Consider the following 16,468-nt stretch of genomic DNA (forward strand, 5'->3'; position numbering starts at 1 on the left):
CACTGGGCAGTCTATGGGGCCTCTGGCAGTGGAACCAGGATGTATCCCTAGTGCACGAACATACTTCAGGAGTCCATTTCCCACAGAGGAATACTCTCTTAGCCTAGACACACAGGGGAGGGCCTAGACCAAATGACTTGACATATTTTAATGATCCCCCATGGAAGGCCTCACCCTCCCTGGGGAGTGGATGGGGGATGGAATTGGGGAGGGTTGTTGAAGGGTATGGGAGGATGGAAGGAAGAGGGAACTGGGATTGAAATGTAAAAGAAGATTGTTTCTAATTTAAATATATATATATATGTATATATAATTTTAAAAAGAAAGAAAGAGAGAGAGAGAGAGAAAATTTCAAGCCCAGTGCTGCCCCCAAGTGACCAGAATTTAGTTTTAGGTCAGGGATTCTAACGCTTTCTATCAGAGGGGCATTTTGTTCAATAAAAGTGATATAGCCTCACAGAGTACGGAACAGGCAAAGTCAAACTGCTTAGACAGGAAGGGAGACTGGGTCCAGGGAGGAAGGGAGGCTAGGCCCTGGCAGAAAGGGAGTCAGAGACCTAGCAAGAAGGGAGGCTGGGCCCAGGTAGGAAGGGAGGCCGATCTCTGGCAGGAGGTGAGGCTGAGCCCAGTAGATGCTGTGCAGTCACAGGACAAGCACCCTGCTCCCGTTGCTTCCCATGTAATGAAGCTTCCGTACAGCCCCTCAAGCCCTCTGTCTGTCAACGCTAACCTATGTAAAGCACATCCTACCTCTCTGACAAGTGCTTGCTACATTTAAGACGTAAAGGTTCTGCATGAAAGAGTATTTTCCACATGAATAGTCATCATTTAATGTGGACAGCCACGGTCTTAATGCCCGAGTAAGAGTTCACTGATTTGGAGACGCTCATTCATCGTTTATTTGCGCTGTTGCTTTTACCGCTTATTTCACTCCCCACGCTCATTCAGCGTCTTAATTTCGCTTTACTCCTCTGTCCAGCTCCCATTCTTCTCTTTCTTTCCTGCTCATCATCTTTGTCCCATTATCCTCCCCTCCCCCACACACACCTTCTCCTTCCTTTATATGCTGTCACTATTTTCCAGGTCCCTAAAGACAGCCACTCCCTGAGAGAGGGTCCCAGAGCCCACCGCACCGGCTTTCTCAGCACACACTTTTTCCATAACCCCTGTACCCACATCTGCCTCGCCGTCAACCCGAAAGGATCGGCTTCCAAACCATGAGATTCTGATCCTCAAATTGCAGTTTCAGTACCTGGGTTTGGTGGGGGGAATCGGTCCCTTCCCAGCCCATCTCAGAGACCCACCCTGAGCAAAAGCACAGCTCAGTTTGAAAGCTTGCGTTCTTGCCCCTGTCTGAAATTATTGAATTTCACATACACAGTGAATAGCTGGGGGAAATGTGTCCCAGATGTGGTGCTAAGAAATTATTCCGAGAACGAGGTTATGTACACAAAGCCCCAGCCTCCCTGCGCATCTGTCACTGATGCTGGCACCTGCATCCAATAGCAGCAACTTTCTGGAGCTCTTTATTGGGCCTTCTGCAGCTGAACTCTTTGTCTCTCTGCCTGCTATCTGTCTCTTTGTGTCTCTGTCTCTGTCTGTTTGTCTTTGTGTGTGTGTTTGACTGTCTCTTGGTCTGTGTCTCTGTGTCTGTCTTTGTGTGTGTGTCTCTGTCTCTTTGTGTCTCTGTGTCTGTCTGTCTGTCTCTGTCTCTCTTTGTGTCTCTGTCTCTGACTGTCTGTCTGTCTCTCTCTGTGTCTCTCTCTCTGTGTCTCTGTCTCTGTCTCTGTCTCTCTCTCTCTCTCTCTCCCTGTCTATCTATTTCTGCCTCTCTCTGTCTCTCTCCTCCCAGCCTTTACCCTCTTCTCTTTTCCATGACACTCACTCCCCAGAGACCCCGCTTCACTCCAGTGATTATGGAGTGTTTCTCCTTGGCATTGACCTTTCCATCAAGTACACGTCTCCAAGTGTTCCAGACACACAGACAGACTCGGTGTACTGAAGCTCTCAAGGCCTCTGGGGTCCTGGCCCTGTTACTTGCAAGGAGTCAGCCTCTCCCCAGCCACATTCTCTGTCACTCATCAAGGTGTAAAATCATAGGTCTTCCCTTTCATTTTTATGTCTCTGTTTCAACCCTAAGCCCTGCTAATCCTCCCTGCCATATGTCTGGCTTATTTTAAGCGAATCCTTGTTGAGTGAATAGCTGTGCCCTGGGTTTGTTTCTTCTCATTCTGTCTCAGCCACCTCCCCACCTCCGTTAGCACCTTGTGCTGGCTTTGGTATCTGCAGCCTGACAGTGTCTTCCTTCTACCCAGCTCAGCTTTGATGTCTGCAAACTAATCAAAGGACTCGTCTTTCCGAAGAAGAAAACAAACAGACAAAGACCACACTTTATTCTTTGAGTAGCTGAGACAGTCACATGACTCAGCATTTCAAAGATTAAAAGTGCCTGTGGGGATGTTGAAGCATCCTTTCCGTGTCTCTCCTGTCGGCCTCATTGTGCAGCCAATAGAGAAGTAGATGGGAGGTCAGAAGCGTGGAGATGGAGAGTGAGGTTAGTAAGGAGGGGTTCAGGGATCGAGTGGGTAGAGATGGAGAGTGAGGTTAGTAAGGAGGGGTTCAGGGATCGAGTGGGTAGAGAGAACAGTACTGATGGGGGAACCTCTGGGAAGGAGTACTTATTACTCCTCTCTGGATTCAGTTGGTTGGAATTCAGACATAGGCCCCACCTGACAGCAAGGAAGCAGAGAAAACAGTCTGAGTCCTGGGCAGTTTCAGCTACGTGTACTGGACAGAACAGGACATGGAGCTGGGCCCCCTTGTCCTTTCGAGTTGACAGAGGGCAGAAAGCAACTCTATCCAATTATAGGCTGCTTCTTTAGCCTTTCTAAGCATGTATAGTCACATTAAATTTCAGCTTCTGATTATATCACAATGGACTAACCAAGCAATGGTTCTGCCATCTTCTCTGATCTGTGGGGTTACCTTTCATGCAAGTCTATTTGCATCAGAAAAAAATCTTCAGATTAGATGTTGCCAAATCAAGCAGTATTGACAGTATTTTCATAGCCATTGTCAAATTATACAAGTTCATATTCCTAATAGCCATTTAGTGTTGATCCTGTTTAGAAAAATGTCTTGACTTTTCATTGTCTTCGAATGAAGAGAGTTCAAATTCATTACCAGTATTTGAGAGACTTAGTCTAGGCTAGCATGGACCCACCGAGCCTCCCCTCCCCCCACCCCTCTACCTTGTTTTTTTCTGTTCTGTAGGTATGACTTGTCTCCAATCCCTAGACCATTAGCACTTTCTTTCATTTAGATTCAGATCTCTAATAGTCAGAATCCTCCAAATTAATTAACCCTCTGAAGTCACCAGTTTGTAGACACTGTCCTACTTAAAGTGCTAATAGGAAATGGGACTCAGAGAAGTTGAGTAGGGAGACCATGGTCACCTGATTAGTGTCATGGAATAGTTTCATGAAGTATTTTGAGTCTGCCCTTTCTCTCACTTCTGTAGTTCAAACCAAAGTTATGCTGGGATAGAAGAAAGAACAAGCATATCCAAGAGCCACCACCAGATGTGTCCTGTGGCTATGTGCCCAAGGTCATCTGAGTTTCCTTTAAAGTCTCCTATTTGAATTAAAAATGCTCGGAGATCATGGATTCTACTTTTTAATTTTTCGCTTATTTTAGTATTTAAAAATATTTTAAGTTACTTGCTACCAGCTGTAACTGAACTCCTGGAAGCTGCATACTTACCCTGTGACTTGGACTACCCTGGCCCATGGGGCCAATAGCTGGTGACTGAGCATAGTTCTGCGTGTAGGAGGGCAATGGATACACTCTCATCCATACTGGGAATCCCAGCTCATCAACTGTTTTGATATCAAGACTTACCACAGGTCAGATATCCCAGAGTATTGTCTCTGTGCTAGAGAACTCCAAATTATAGTTTACCTCACGCACAGCCTTGTGTGGCCGGCATACAGTTTGTTGCCTTTCTTTGTTTATAGCCTTCCTGTGATCAACCTGTCACACAATGTATCTTCATATTCCTTATAACAAGAGGTTTGCTAAATTTCCAGTAATTAAAACATTGGAGATGACCGAACATGCCATTTTGCTAGCTGTTTTTGCTTGTCCAATGGAACCAACTATTCTCTGAATAACAAAAGCCTAACTCTTAGTCCCAAATCTTTCTTATTTATATAAACCTAGTTCCCTTGGGAAGAATGCATTTAGTTGGTTCATACATACACATTCAATTCCCAGTGACATTCCTGTCATGTTGATTGACACTGGGGCATGCCATTAATTTCTTCTTCTGTCTTTGGAAAATAGGGATAATTGCATTTGCCAGCTACCACTCAGGAATGCTGTCAGATGTGATGAAATACTGTTTTTAAAACAAATCTTTGAAAGGACTAGGCCACATCAATCACGGTCCTTCGCCAGTGTGGTTACTTTAGTGCTTATTTACTTAGTAGGTCAGTAGAACACTGGTATTTCTTCCCAGACAAGTCATATTGAGTCATTGCACACTCAAGACCAAATATAGTTTCATATCTACAACCTTCTGATGCCTCAAGGATTAAGTTTGAAATAGTCTTTCCACTCTTGAAAATTGTCTAGTTGGTTTTCTCTGGGATCGTAGGTATGGACCATTTCTAGTCAAATACTGGTACATATGCAGAATAGCATCTCAAATACAATCCACTATTGTCAGCACACTGGTATTTACTGTCCTCTTATTATCTTTAAGTTTTAATTCTGATGCTTAAAAAAATCTGTTTTCTTAAAACATAGATAACGCTTGCCCCTCAGAGTCTCTGGACTGTTGTTTTAAATCTTCCACATCTTTAAGAATGAAGCGTGATATTTGAAAATTTAAATGGTGTGAATGTGGGGTAACTGTATAAATGTTAACATGCTGATTGCCACTAACCACCAGCGCGAGAGGTAAAAATTCAGTCCTTCAGTTGAAGAGCTCAGCAAGACATGTTTCCAATCTGGTTTGTGATCACATAAAAGTTTTGATGGGCAGGGTCTAATCTGCAATTTGCTTCTTGAGAGATGTATGTAAATCCTTTGCCTGGGGCATTTTGTCTCTCTGCTCTTCTTCACCCTCTATTAAGGGACCCCCCCCCAACCCTCCGGTATTTTAATTTAAAAAGATGAATAGTTCAGACCTTACAACTGCCTCACTACCAAGGCCAGGATCGGAACACAAGTCTGAGGAAAATGACACGTGGGATTTCCAAGGGAGGCTGGGACAGTGGCAAACCCAGCCATTTCTGAGAAATCGCCTGGATTGGAGTCACTCCCAGAACTCTGATTTAGCAGCGACTAACCCTAGAACTAGGCTGAAAGGAACACAAATCTGTTTGTATACACAAATAAATCCCCCTGAGCTGCGCACCACTCTCAGCCAGCCAGCTTCATCTGGCTGCTCCAGAAACTGTAATCCAGTGGTGCGCTGGTTACCCCGTGTACGGGGAGTGTGCTGTGCTGATGACTGAAAAGCCTGCTTCCGCAGCTAGCCGGGTTTCTGCAGAAAAGGCAGAGGCGAGGGTTTTCCTGTGAAGAGATCATGCCACCGAGCTTCCACCTTCCAGATGGTCACAGCTGTATGCTCATCGCTCCAGCTTCAGTGATGTCCCTCTGGAGCCACTAACAGCTGCAGCTGACCTTTTCAGGAAGAGTCAACCTAGAGGGAGCCTTATAATCTGCACCCACACTTCACATGGATGTGGAACGGTTGTTTTAGTGTAGAAATAATCTTCCCCAGGGACGAGCATACCTGCTTATCTGGTAACAAATGGTCAGCCCTGAAAACATACATACACGTAACAATATGTAGACTGAGCAGATTATATTTAGAATATATATGTATGTGCATGTATTCATACAATAACAATTAATGAAAAAAAAAGACCATGAACTTGAAAGCAAGCAGGGAAGAGTATATGGGTGGGCTTAAAGGGAAGAGAGAAACGTTGTAGTTTTATCTGTTATTTGTTTTCATATTTGTATTTTATATTTTAATATTTATATTATAAATATAATTGTATTTGTGGAAATGTGTTTTATATAGATATATAAATGTATTTATGAATTATTTTATGTTTCTGTACTTGTAATTGTATTTGTTATTACAATTGTTTATTTAGTGTTTATGTGTGGGAACATATGTTGTCACAGCACACACATGAACATCAAGGGCCAACTGTGGGAGTCAATTTTCTACTTGTACCATGTGCATCCCAAATATTGAACGTGAGTCATCAGGCTTTGCCAAAAACACCTTTACTCATTATGCCAGATAGTTTTATGTCAACTTAACACAAGCTATCGTAATCTGAGAGAACAGAACCTCAATTAAGAAAATGCCTTCAAAGGATTGGGTTGTTAGAGCATTTTTTAAATTAATGATTGATGGGGGAGGACCCTGCCCTTTATGGGTAGTGCTATTCCTAGGCTAGTGGCCCCGGTTTCTATAAGAAAGCAGGCTGAGCCAACCATGAGGAGCAAGCCAGTAAGCAGCACCTCCTCATGGCTTCTGCGTCAACTCCTGCCTCAAGGTTCCTGCTCTGTATGAGTTCCTATTCTGACTTTCATAGATGATAAACAAGGACGTGGAAGCATAAACCAAATAAAACTTTTCCTCCCCAAATTGCTTTTGGTCATGATAACCCTGACTAAGAAAGCCAGCAAGCCTTCTTACTGGCCCATTATTAGAAAATTCTTAGCCATAAATTTTATTTTATTTGTAATGAACACTTACAAACTGCTAACTGTGCACCAGTTAATGGTGTAGGGCTTTACAGGTGACATCACTTATAACTACCTTAACTGTATACAACATATTATCGTGTTTGTTGTACAATAAAGAAATCAAGGCACCAGGAGGGTGAACCCAGGCCAAGGAGATCGGATTTAGACCTAGGCAGCATGACTCTTAGGGTCCACAGTTTTTTTTTTTTTTTTTTGGTATTTCGAGACAGGGTTTCTCTGTATTGTTTTGGAGGCTGTCCTGGAACTCGCATCGTAGACCAGGCTGGCCTGGAACTCACAGAGATCCGCCTGCCTCTGCCTCCTGAGTGCTGGGATTAAAGGCATGCACCAACAACAACCGGCTTTAGGGTTCACACTCTTAAAACTATCCTAGGTAACCTAGAAAATGAGAATTCTAGACCACAAGGGACTTAGGGTTGAAGTGGCACCTAATTAAAAGCCAGAAGTTTGAAGATGAAAAAAATGAAATTATAACATTACATTACTGTTGTAGAGTCTTTTACAGAATTTCTAAAGCAAAGGGAAGATGTCTTAAGAACTAAGAATGAATTATATAGCACAAAACCTGTTAGAACTGGGCAATTCTTTTAAAATAGCTTGGGTTAGCTTATTTTACACATTGGATGAACATCACCAACTTTACTCTGGAAATTGCTGCCTTCAGAGCAACTATTTCGAATGAGGCAATACATAAAACAAGATAATGAGTTTAACTGTGTTCACATAATGTGAGATATTCTCTCTCTCTAAATTTATATATATATACATACATGCATACACATAAGTACATATATATATATATATATATATATATATATATAGAGAGAGAGAGAGAGAGAGAGAGAGAGAGAGAGAGAGAAGCAAACATGGGCCTAAGGTGTCTTTTGCCCCTGAAGTGCAGAGTCCCAGAGCTAATTCTCCCTTTCCCGTCTTCCTTACCAACTGTTGTCACCTGCTCATCCTCTGCTCATCCTCTGCTCATCCTGCCTCCCAGCACATCTGGAAGACAGTCTCTTTTCCCTCTTTTCCCCATCACCAGGCTTGGATTCTGCAGCTGTCATCAACTGCATCTCTTACAGTAGCAGTTCTCAACCTGAGGGTCACAACCCCTTTAAGGATCAAACAACATTTTCACAGGAGTTACATATCAGATATTTACATTATGACTCACATCAGTGCAAAATTACAGTTAAGAAGTAGCAATGAAACAATTTTATGGTTGGGTCACCTCAACAACAGGCACTGTTATGAAGGGTCGAAGCATTGGGAAGGTGGAGAGCCACTGTCCTAAAGCATTAGGTGAGCTCTTTCTCGTCTGTGTTCCAACTTTCTCCTGGGGCTGTTTCTATCCAGGCCCCCACAAGTCTCACCTTGCATTCCTTTGGTCTCCTTAGCCACACTAACACTTGGCTTGCCTGGCCTAGTCACTCCAGGCTTGGCATTCTTCTCCCTACCTCAGATCTCCGCAAGTGTTGTCCTGACTTCCTTCAATGATGAACAGTGTAAGCCAAATAAACTCCTTGTACCCCAAGTTGCTTTAGTCAGGGCATTTCATCACAACAGTGATAACCCTAACTAGAGCAATGGGGCTCTGGTGGAAGCCTGGGGCGTAGATGACCTGTGTAGATGCTCACTGGTGTAGGAGTATTTCCATACTCCATGGGTGCCTTGCTGGGTTTGTGAGGCAGGGCCAAGCTTAGCAGTTCCTACTCATTCCACCTTCTCCACGTAAATATTATTTAGATGAGCAGAGTTGAAACTGAGCATGGAGAAGGGAGAAGAGAAACTCTGTTGGTGCTCTCATTGTCCCAAAATGAAAACCATCAAGTCAGAGAGAGGCTCTGCTGAACGTTCTCTACTATCCCTCACTTATGATGAGGCCGAGTGTGTCTCATTTTCTTTTAACAGGTTTGACTCTCAAAGGTAATTCTCTTTTCAGTTGAGTAAATATGTATTGAGCCATGGTCTAGGCAAAGGGAGGGACTGGGCTGAGCCAAAATGATTAGGCATCACTGTGAACGTGGATTTAATGGAAAAAACAGAGCATCACTCAGAATATGTCAGAAACCATGCTATCAGGAGGGGCCAAGGGCTATGAACACATAGAGAAGATGCAGCCTTGGTGGAGAGGTTGGGAATTTCCACGGCAAAGCCACTTCTGCAATCCACTCCTGGGATCCACTTCTGGGATCCACTCCTGAGATCTGCCTCAGAGAGGAGTGAGGGGAGAGGCAGCAAGAGGGAGACTGCAGATTATAGTATGAAACCTATGCATCTGGGGGATTTGGATGAACATCCTAATGGTGAGTGGGTCTTAGAGATGAAATGTGGTGTGTGTGTGTGTATGTGTGTGTATGTGTGTCTGTGTCTGTGTCTGTGTGTGTGAGAGAGAGACAGAGAGAGACAGAGATAGAGAGAGATGAAGATGAGGATTAGTGTAGGATGGCTTTAGAAAGCAAATGAGCTTTTTGCAAATTGTCAAGTGCACAGCAGATGTTGGATTCAAGAATTTTCACATCTCATTTCATTATACTTCACACCAGTTCATACTTTTTGGCTAAGTTTATTTTAACACAATTAAAAGCAATGTATAAATGCTAGAAAATGCATTTTCATTTTCACATGTGTTTTCCTCAGTTTGGAAATATATTTTAAACTTTGGAGGAGGATAAAGTAGAGAAAATAAAGACCAAATATCTAGCTTTTTTATTTTGAAAACACTTTAAATCTTTGTCAACAGCTAAAAAGTTGAGCATTTCAGCTTTTTGACCAATAAAGAGTAAAATATAACTAAAAACACACTTGAACTATGAAGGATGAGCTGTACATGGTAATGCCTACCCTGTATTCTCAGTACTAGAGTGGCTGAGGCAGGAGAATTGTGAGTTCAAGGTTATTCTAGACTATGTAATGAAAACTAGCATAATAAAATAAAATTAGGAATGACTAATCAGGTTAAAAGAAAAAGTTTTCCTTCCTAGAGAAATTTCATTGATATTTATTTGCTGTTATTGTTAGCAATAGGATGAAAAAATATACATTTTAGATTATTTAAATATTGTTTTACACAATAGTGTATCTATAGATTTCTAATGTTATATTTTCTTATTTTGTTTTTTCTTATTTTTTAATAGCATATCAATATAACCTTCATACAACCTTTGAAAACGTACTATACGTATTTTGTAAACACATGTCTAATTTTACTTTTGTCTTTCTTTGGCAGATGACATTTGACCCAGAAATATTCTTCAACGTTTTACTGCCTCCCATTATATTCCATGCAGGATACAGCCTGAAGAAGGTAAACTTAAAGAGTGAACCCCTCTCTTACCATTAAGTAGAGAATTTTGCCAACATTAATGAGAAGTAGTTATATTTTATGGGATTTCCAATTAAGTAAGAACAGCACTGTGTAGATCATGCAATAAATGTTTAACCCTGACATTCTTGGAATTCTTTTAAATCTATTAAACCTGCACCAAGGGTTTGGTCACACATAGCTAATGAGCACTGAGCACTGTGGCTTGTCTAAAAGTGAGATACACTGTAAATGCAACATGTACATTAGATATTAGTCTCAGCATTTTAAAAAAGAATGTAAATCATTTCAATATTGTTCTATACTGATTTCGTAAAGAAACTGTAGCATTAGGAATATACTGTGTTAAACAAAACATTAACAAACTTCATTTCACCTTTTAAAAGCTTATTTAATGTGCTCCCCTAGGAGACCTGTAAATGACATATGTGGCCTGTGTGATTTTCCCGTTGAACAGTGTTATTATAGATGACTGTGCCCCAAGAGCTCACATACTGGTTCACACAGAGTTTATCACTAGGGGGTAAAGTCAGAAAGACTGTAGTTGTCCTCAGAGAGAGCCACGGTTTTCAGTCATTGAGCCTGACTGTCCATGTCACAGGTTAGTCATTCACTTAGGTGGCTAGTGCTGTGCCACCTAAGTGGCAGAGGCAGGGGCAGAGCAGGGCAGAGAGTCCATGATGCTCTTCTGCTGTCTAGACACCACCTTGGAGACCTCCAGGGCTCATCTCTGTCTCCCTTTGGCCTGCCATATCCAGCAGCTAGGCAGCTTCTTCACAACAGACCTGGAGGGATTTTTGTTGTTGTTTGGTTTTTGAGTTTCCGGTTTTGTTGTTTTGTTTTGTGGACTCCAGGCTCCCTCTGGCTGCCAATTCTGTCTGTTCAGCTCTCACTAACAGTCTGGAAGGAAGTATTCCTTACTAAGCATTTGAAAGGATTCAGGTTAGATTTTTACAGGTCATCTTTCCTCATACCCTACCTACCTCAGTACTAGGCATCATTTCACATATGAGTCGTAAAGTATCTGTTTACATAGGATTTTAATGTTTGATTGCATCACATTCTGAAGATTTGTGATGGAGAGAACTCAGACTATTCTATGAATATTTCATGAATATTCATTTAAATTACTTGGAATAATATTTTAAAAGATAAATGTGTTATGTCTACAAAACCCTTCTTGACAACTGTGTCTGATTAAGTAATTGTCCCAGAGCCCCGGCCATTCACAGCCCAGCCTGTTCTGTCTTCTGGGGTTTTTATCGGCTCCATAGGTCATCTTTCCCCTGTCATCGTCATACAGATTTTTTTCATTGCTTTTCTTTTTTCCTTATTCTTTGTGGAGAAATCACTTACTCAGCTTCACACCCATGTGAAGTAAATCCTGGATGAGGCTTCCAGAAGATTTGCTTAAATAATAAGAGATCGGGAGGCTGTGAGTGGCCAGGCTTATATTTCCTGTTTCAGTAAGAACTGCAGATGTACTCTATGAAATATTTTCTGTTTCTCCCCAGAGACACTTTTTTCAAAACCTGGGATCAATTTTAACATACGCCTTCTTGGGAACAGTCATCTCCTGTGTGGTCATAGGGTAAGTGACCTTCAGAATCTGAGCTCTAGGTGACTGGAGGGCAGCAATCTGGGACAGGATCCCAGACTCCTGGACTCTTACTTCTTGGACCAAATGTGGTTTTCTTTCTACTGCATCACTTTTGGGTTTGTTGCACTCAATTTGTGTTTTAGCTGTTCTGTAGCGTAACCATGTAACAGGTTAGACAAGTCTCCTGCCACTGAGTACCAGGACATCACAGACCCAGGACATCTTGTCTTCATAGATTTCTTCCAGCCCTGGTCCAACACATCTATATCTTCTGATAAACATAAGGCTTTAGAGCAAAGCAAACTGCTACTGGGTGGCTGGATTTTCTCTGTGAGTTTCTCCTTCCGATTTAGGTGTGTGGACCACTTGACCTCAGCTAATCGAAGTCAATCACATTCTTACTTAGCTTGAGTAATGTATATGATCTCAATGCATTTTTCCCCACCATCTTTGTAGGGCCTTACCTATATTTGACAAAAATATAACAGTAGCTATATACCAAGGGTTTTATTCTGAAGAAAAATTTATAAGCAAGAAGTTTGAAACAAATAACTTCAAATATCAGCAGATCGTATACGGCTGGGGTGGCTTTCAGGTTGATGCAGTGTAGACTGTGATCCTCTTTTACCACTCAATATATTTATTGGTTATGCTTCTGGTCCAAAGTCTAATTGCAGCAACTCTGTCACACAGCTCTCCATAAAGCGAAATAAGGTCCAACATGGTGAAACGTGTCCAGTCTACTATGACATGAAAGTCCCCATTCAGAAAGATGTTGGCCTGCTATGACTGTGATGATGCATCTGTCTTAAACTGTGAGACACACCAACTCTACTTGTGAGTTTTTTCATGCCTGCAACATCTATCATCCCTCTCACCAAGAATGTGATGCCGAGCATGCACACCAGTCATGCCTCCAGCCCTTCTTTTACGAGGTGTTCAGTGTGTACCAGCCAAAGCTGAGGAGGTGTCAGGGCTCTATGCAAACCTGAAAGCAGGGAGTCTGCACTGAACACTTGTTTAATCAAAGTTAGAACAACGGAGCTCTACAGTCTGTGAAAATGTGCAGCATGGTTTAGGTGTTGAAGCAGCCAAAGACTTTTTTAGTTCCAGAGAGTGGAAGCTTCTGTGAATGAAAACTTGTCACATCCAGACTCTCGAGTGGTCACTAAACTGTCTGTGACAGTATGCCTGGTCCTTCCCAGTGTTCTGAGAGGCCTTCACGACCTGTGTACGTGTGTGTGCAGGAGCTCCATATGTAAATTTTGAGACTGTTAAGGGCCTCAGTGATCTACATCATTAAACCTGCTCAGTCTGAAGAGGAACTTGAAAAGCTAAGTAATTAGGCCAGTGTTATCATCAGTGAGAAACAGGGCCATGGTCAAGACAGAACTTGAAAGCTTAGCTCCTGACCCAGTAGAGTGTGCTTTTGACTTCCCTCAGCCTATACACCGTGCCACACCCACAGAGGGCTCTCAGATATATGGCCTAGTGACAGGTAATTGTTGGTTCATAGCAAACATCAGCTTTAGCAGTTGTGTGTCATTAGGATCTGAATTTTATAATGGATAAAGTTCCAAGATGACGAGGCAGTACTTAATTATAGTACAACTCGTTTTCATTAATATCCTGTATCCTCTGTACATCTAATTTTAAGTATATATATATATATATATATTTTATACTTTCATTTCTTAAAAAAATCCCTATTCTTTCTTAGATATGAAATAGTTCATAGAAAGTAAAGGGAACCATACCTCATGTCCATGAAATAGCTTTTTCCAGACTATTTCAATTTAAGAGATACGGTGATTTTCACTTATTGCAACTAAGAATTAGTTTTTGTGGGGGGAAGGGTCACTGTGTAGAAAAACCTGGCCTCACCCTTGTCACAATCCTCCAACCCCCCAAGAGCTGAGATCCAGGTGTGTTTCACTGTACTTGGCTTCTTTTAATGAATGTTATATGCATAACCAGAAATTTAAATAGTGACTTGAAGAAAAGTGTAGTTCTGGGAAAATCTTCAGAAAATGTTACTTTGTTTAAACTGTGAATGATAGGAGTCACAAAATCATGCAGGTTGATTTACCTTTTATTTTTTTGAGATTTTATACACAAGTACTTTATTTAATCTTTTGTAAGTCTCTCCCGACTCCAACTCCTCCTGTGTCTCTGCATCTCCTTCTCAAGTTCCTGACGTCTTCTTCTTTATTGGTTCACATATGCACATATGAATAGATACAGGCTGCTACATCCACTTAATGTTGCTTGTATGTCTATGTGTTTAGTAATGACCACGGGAGACTTGGTAACCTATCAGAGGCTTGTCCGTGGAGAAGACTGAATCTCTTCCCCTAGAAGTGTGCCCTGTGAGATTTACCCCATTTGTGTTGGCATGCTAACTGCTGTTGTAATTGTATAGGGCTTATTTAAGTGACCATAGTTTTTAGATTCTATGGGTGTGACTTCTCATCATAAGACACAGCAGGTGTCCTAATCCTCTGGTTCTTACAATCTTTCCCCCCCATATTTTACAAACTTCCCTGAGCCTCAAGTGTGGGAGTTGTGTTGTAGATTTATCTGTTGGGCCTGTGCATCCCACAGTTGATCTCTGTGTTAGAACAAGTTGTAGATTTCTGTAATGGCCTCCACCTGCTTCCTTGGTGAGGAATGAGAACCACACTCATCTGTGGGTATAAGGTTAAGTATTTAGAATGCAGTTAGAAGTTACACTGGTTTAGGAAGGTAGAATAAGAAAGAGGAGTAGATTCTTCTTTAAAGACCATGACATCACCAGCCATGCCTAGCCAGCTAGGTTTACAGTACTAGGCATTAATTCCATCCTATTGAGCATGCCTTAAGTGTAATAAGAAAGCTGTTGAGTAGTCCCAAGATAGAAGTGTCACTATTGCACCATTGGGTAACAGTGCCATCCCAGTCACTGTTGTGAATCAAGGCCTTATAGATAGTTGGGCTACTGTTCGATTTTTCCCTTGGCATCTTACATAGCATATTTTGGTACTACTAGAGCAAATTCTTAGGAACAAGGCTTTCACATAAGATCCAGTAGAATCATTCAAGTCCTGTGTCTGAAGTATGTGAAATCTTTAGCAATAGAGACTTATGTTCAGATTCTGGGAGGCAACTAAAATACAGTGTAATGCCTGTATTATTTATGGGGTGTCTCTTGGACTTCCTTGACCAATAACTCAAAAGGAAGTTTCTCATGCCTGGGACTATGATTATTTTTGTTAGGTAGTCTATGACCTTGGAGGGGAACATTATCACCCCAGGTGGCATAACTTCATTTAAACTCTGTGTGCCTGCATGTCTGTGCGCACATGCGCTAGTGTGTGGGGTGTGTGTATGTGTGTGTGTGTGTGTGTGTGAGTGTGAGTGTCACATACCATGTGGACCTCAGAGGATAATATATAGATAGATATACGTTCTTTTCTTCCGCCATGTGACTTTCGAGATTAAACAGAGGTTGTTGGGCTTGATGACTTGATGGCTTGATGGCGAGCACATTTATTCACTCAGTCATCTTGCTGGCCCAAGATGCTTTTTATAAGAGCAATGAGACTGGTATTCTTCTTAATTTCTCTGTTAATGGAGAATTTAAACCAACTGTGCAATACCAGAAATATTTATAGAAAACTAATATTTTGAATTTGTGCTGACATAAGCTTCTCATATGTGTTCTCTCATTTCATTGCTGTGATAACCTCATGAGATAACCACTGTTGTTACTTTCATTTATGTACAACCTTGCCAAGTCTGAGGTTTTCCCAAAGCTACACAGTAACTAAATAGTGGTAAATGGTAGAGGGTGCCAGACGCCAGAGTGTACACTCTCAGCTGACTCTTATCCTCCTAACACAACCCGTTACAGTCCTTGTGTTTTACACTGAGTTACTGCACCTGGCCAATAGACCTTTCATGGTTTCAAATTCAAACATTTATCATTATAACTAATGATTATGAAATCTGGGTATTTAAGAATTAGCTGAAATTATGATTGCATAGAGGAAATTGAATCTGCCTTCTCTCTCTAGAGGCAGCTAGGAGGAAGATAGAATATACTTTACTAGACTCTTGATAATTCACTCAGGTCAACCTGTATTTATAAATATGATGTTATTAACATTATTCGTGCCAACATTACTCAGGACTGATTTCCACATAGGAATCCCTATTATACACAGAATATTAGGATGCCCTGAAGCCTTGTCTATGAGGCACAATCCTGAACAGGGTTTTGTGGATGCTTGTTGCTGCCCTCTGAGTAGACATGGCTGCTCACCTGGGAACCTTTAGATCCCAGTAGCCCCCCAAATACTGACTCCTTAACCCTAAAGGAGGGGCACATCAGTCATTCAGAAGCTAAATGTGACGTTGGCAGCTCAGCGGGTGAAGCTGAGATGTATTCATGTCTTTAAGCTCCAACCCTAGGAAGAGAACTAATTCAAGTTGAGCTCTCAACTTGAGGAACAAGAACCCTGAGGTCATGCACAAAGCCTTCAGGGAAGAACGAAGGTCTTTAAGTTGGTTGTGAAGTTTTATAGGTGAGAGCCTGCACAGATTTTTACCATTTCATCAGATCCTCTTGGGAGCTACAGTCTGTATGATAGAAAGGAAAGAACGAAAGAACGAAAGAACGAAAGAAAGAAAGAAAGAACGAAAAACGAAAGAAAGAAAGAAAGAAAGAAAGAAAGAAAGAAAGGTGGATGGAAGGAAAGAAGGAAGGA

The 16,468-nt window shown here is 41.7% G+C and overlaps 1 protein-coding gene across 1 annotated transcript in view; it reads left to right on the plus strand.

The window, feature by feature from the left end:
- Slc9a9 (solute carrier family 9 member A9) overlaps positions 1 to 16,468 on the plus strand; it is a 534,247-nt gene that overhangs the window by 34,138 nt on the left and 483,641 nt on the right. The window contains exons 3-4 of the mRNA XM_040739467.1: positions 10,025 to 10,102; positions 11,635 to 11,711. Of these exons, the coding sequence (XP_040595401.1) occupies positions 10,025 to 10,102; positions 11,635 to 11,711 (155 nt within the window). The remainder of the gene's footprint in view (positions 1 to 10,024; positions 10,103 to 11,634; positions 11,712 to 16,468) is intronic.

Source organism: Mesocricetus auratus, unplaced genomic scaffold, assembly GCF_017639785.1.
Source record: "Mesocricetus auratus isolate SY011 unplaced genomic scaffold, BCM_Maur_2.0 Super-Scaffold_100691, whole genome shotgun sequence".
Lineage (NCBI taxonomy): Eukaryota > Metazoa > Chordata > Mammalia > Rodentia > Cricetidae > Mesocricetus > Mesocricetus auratus.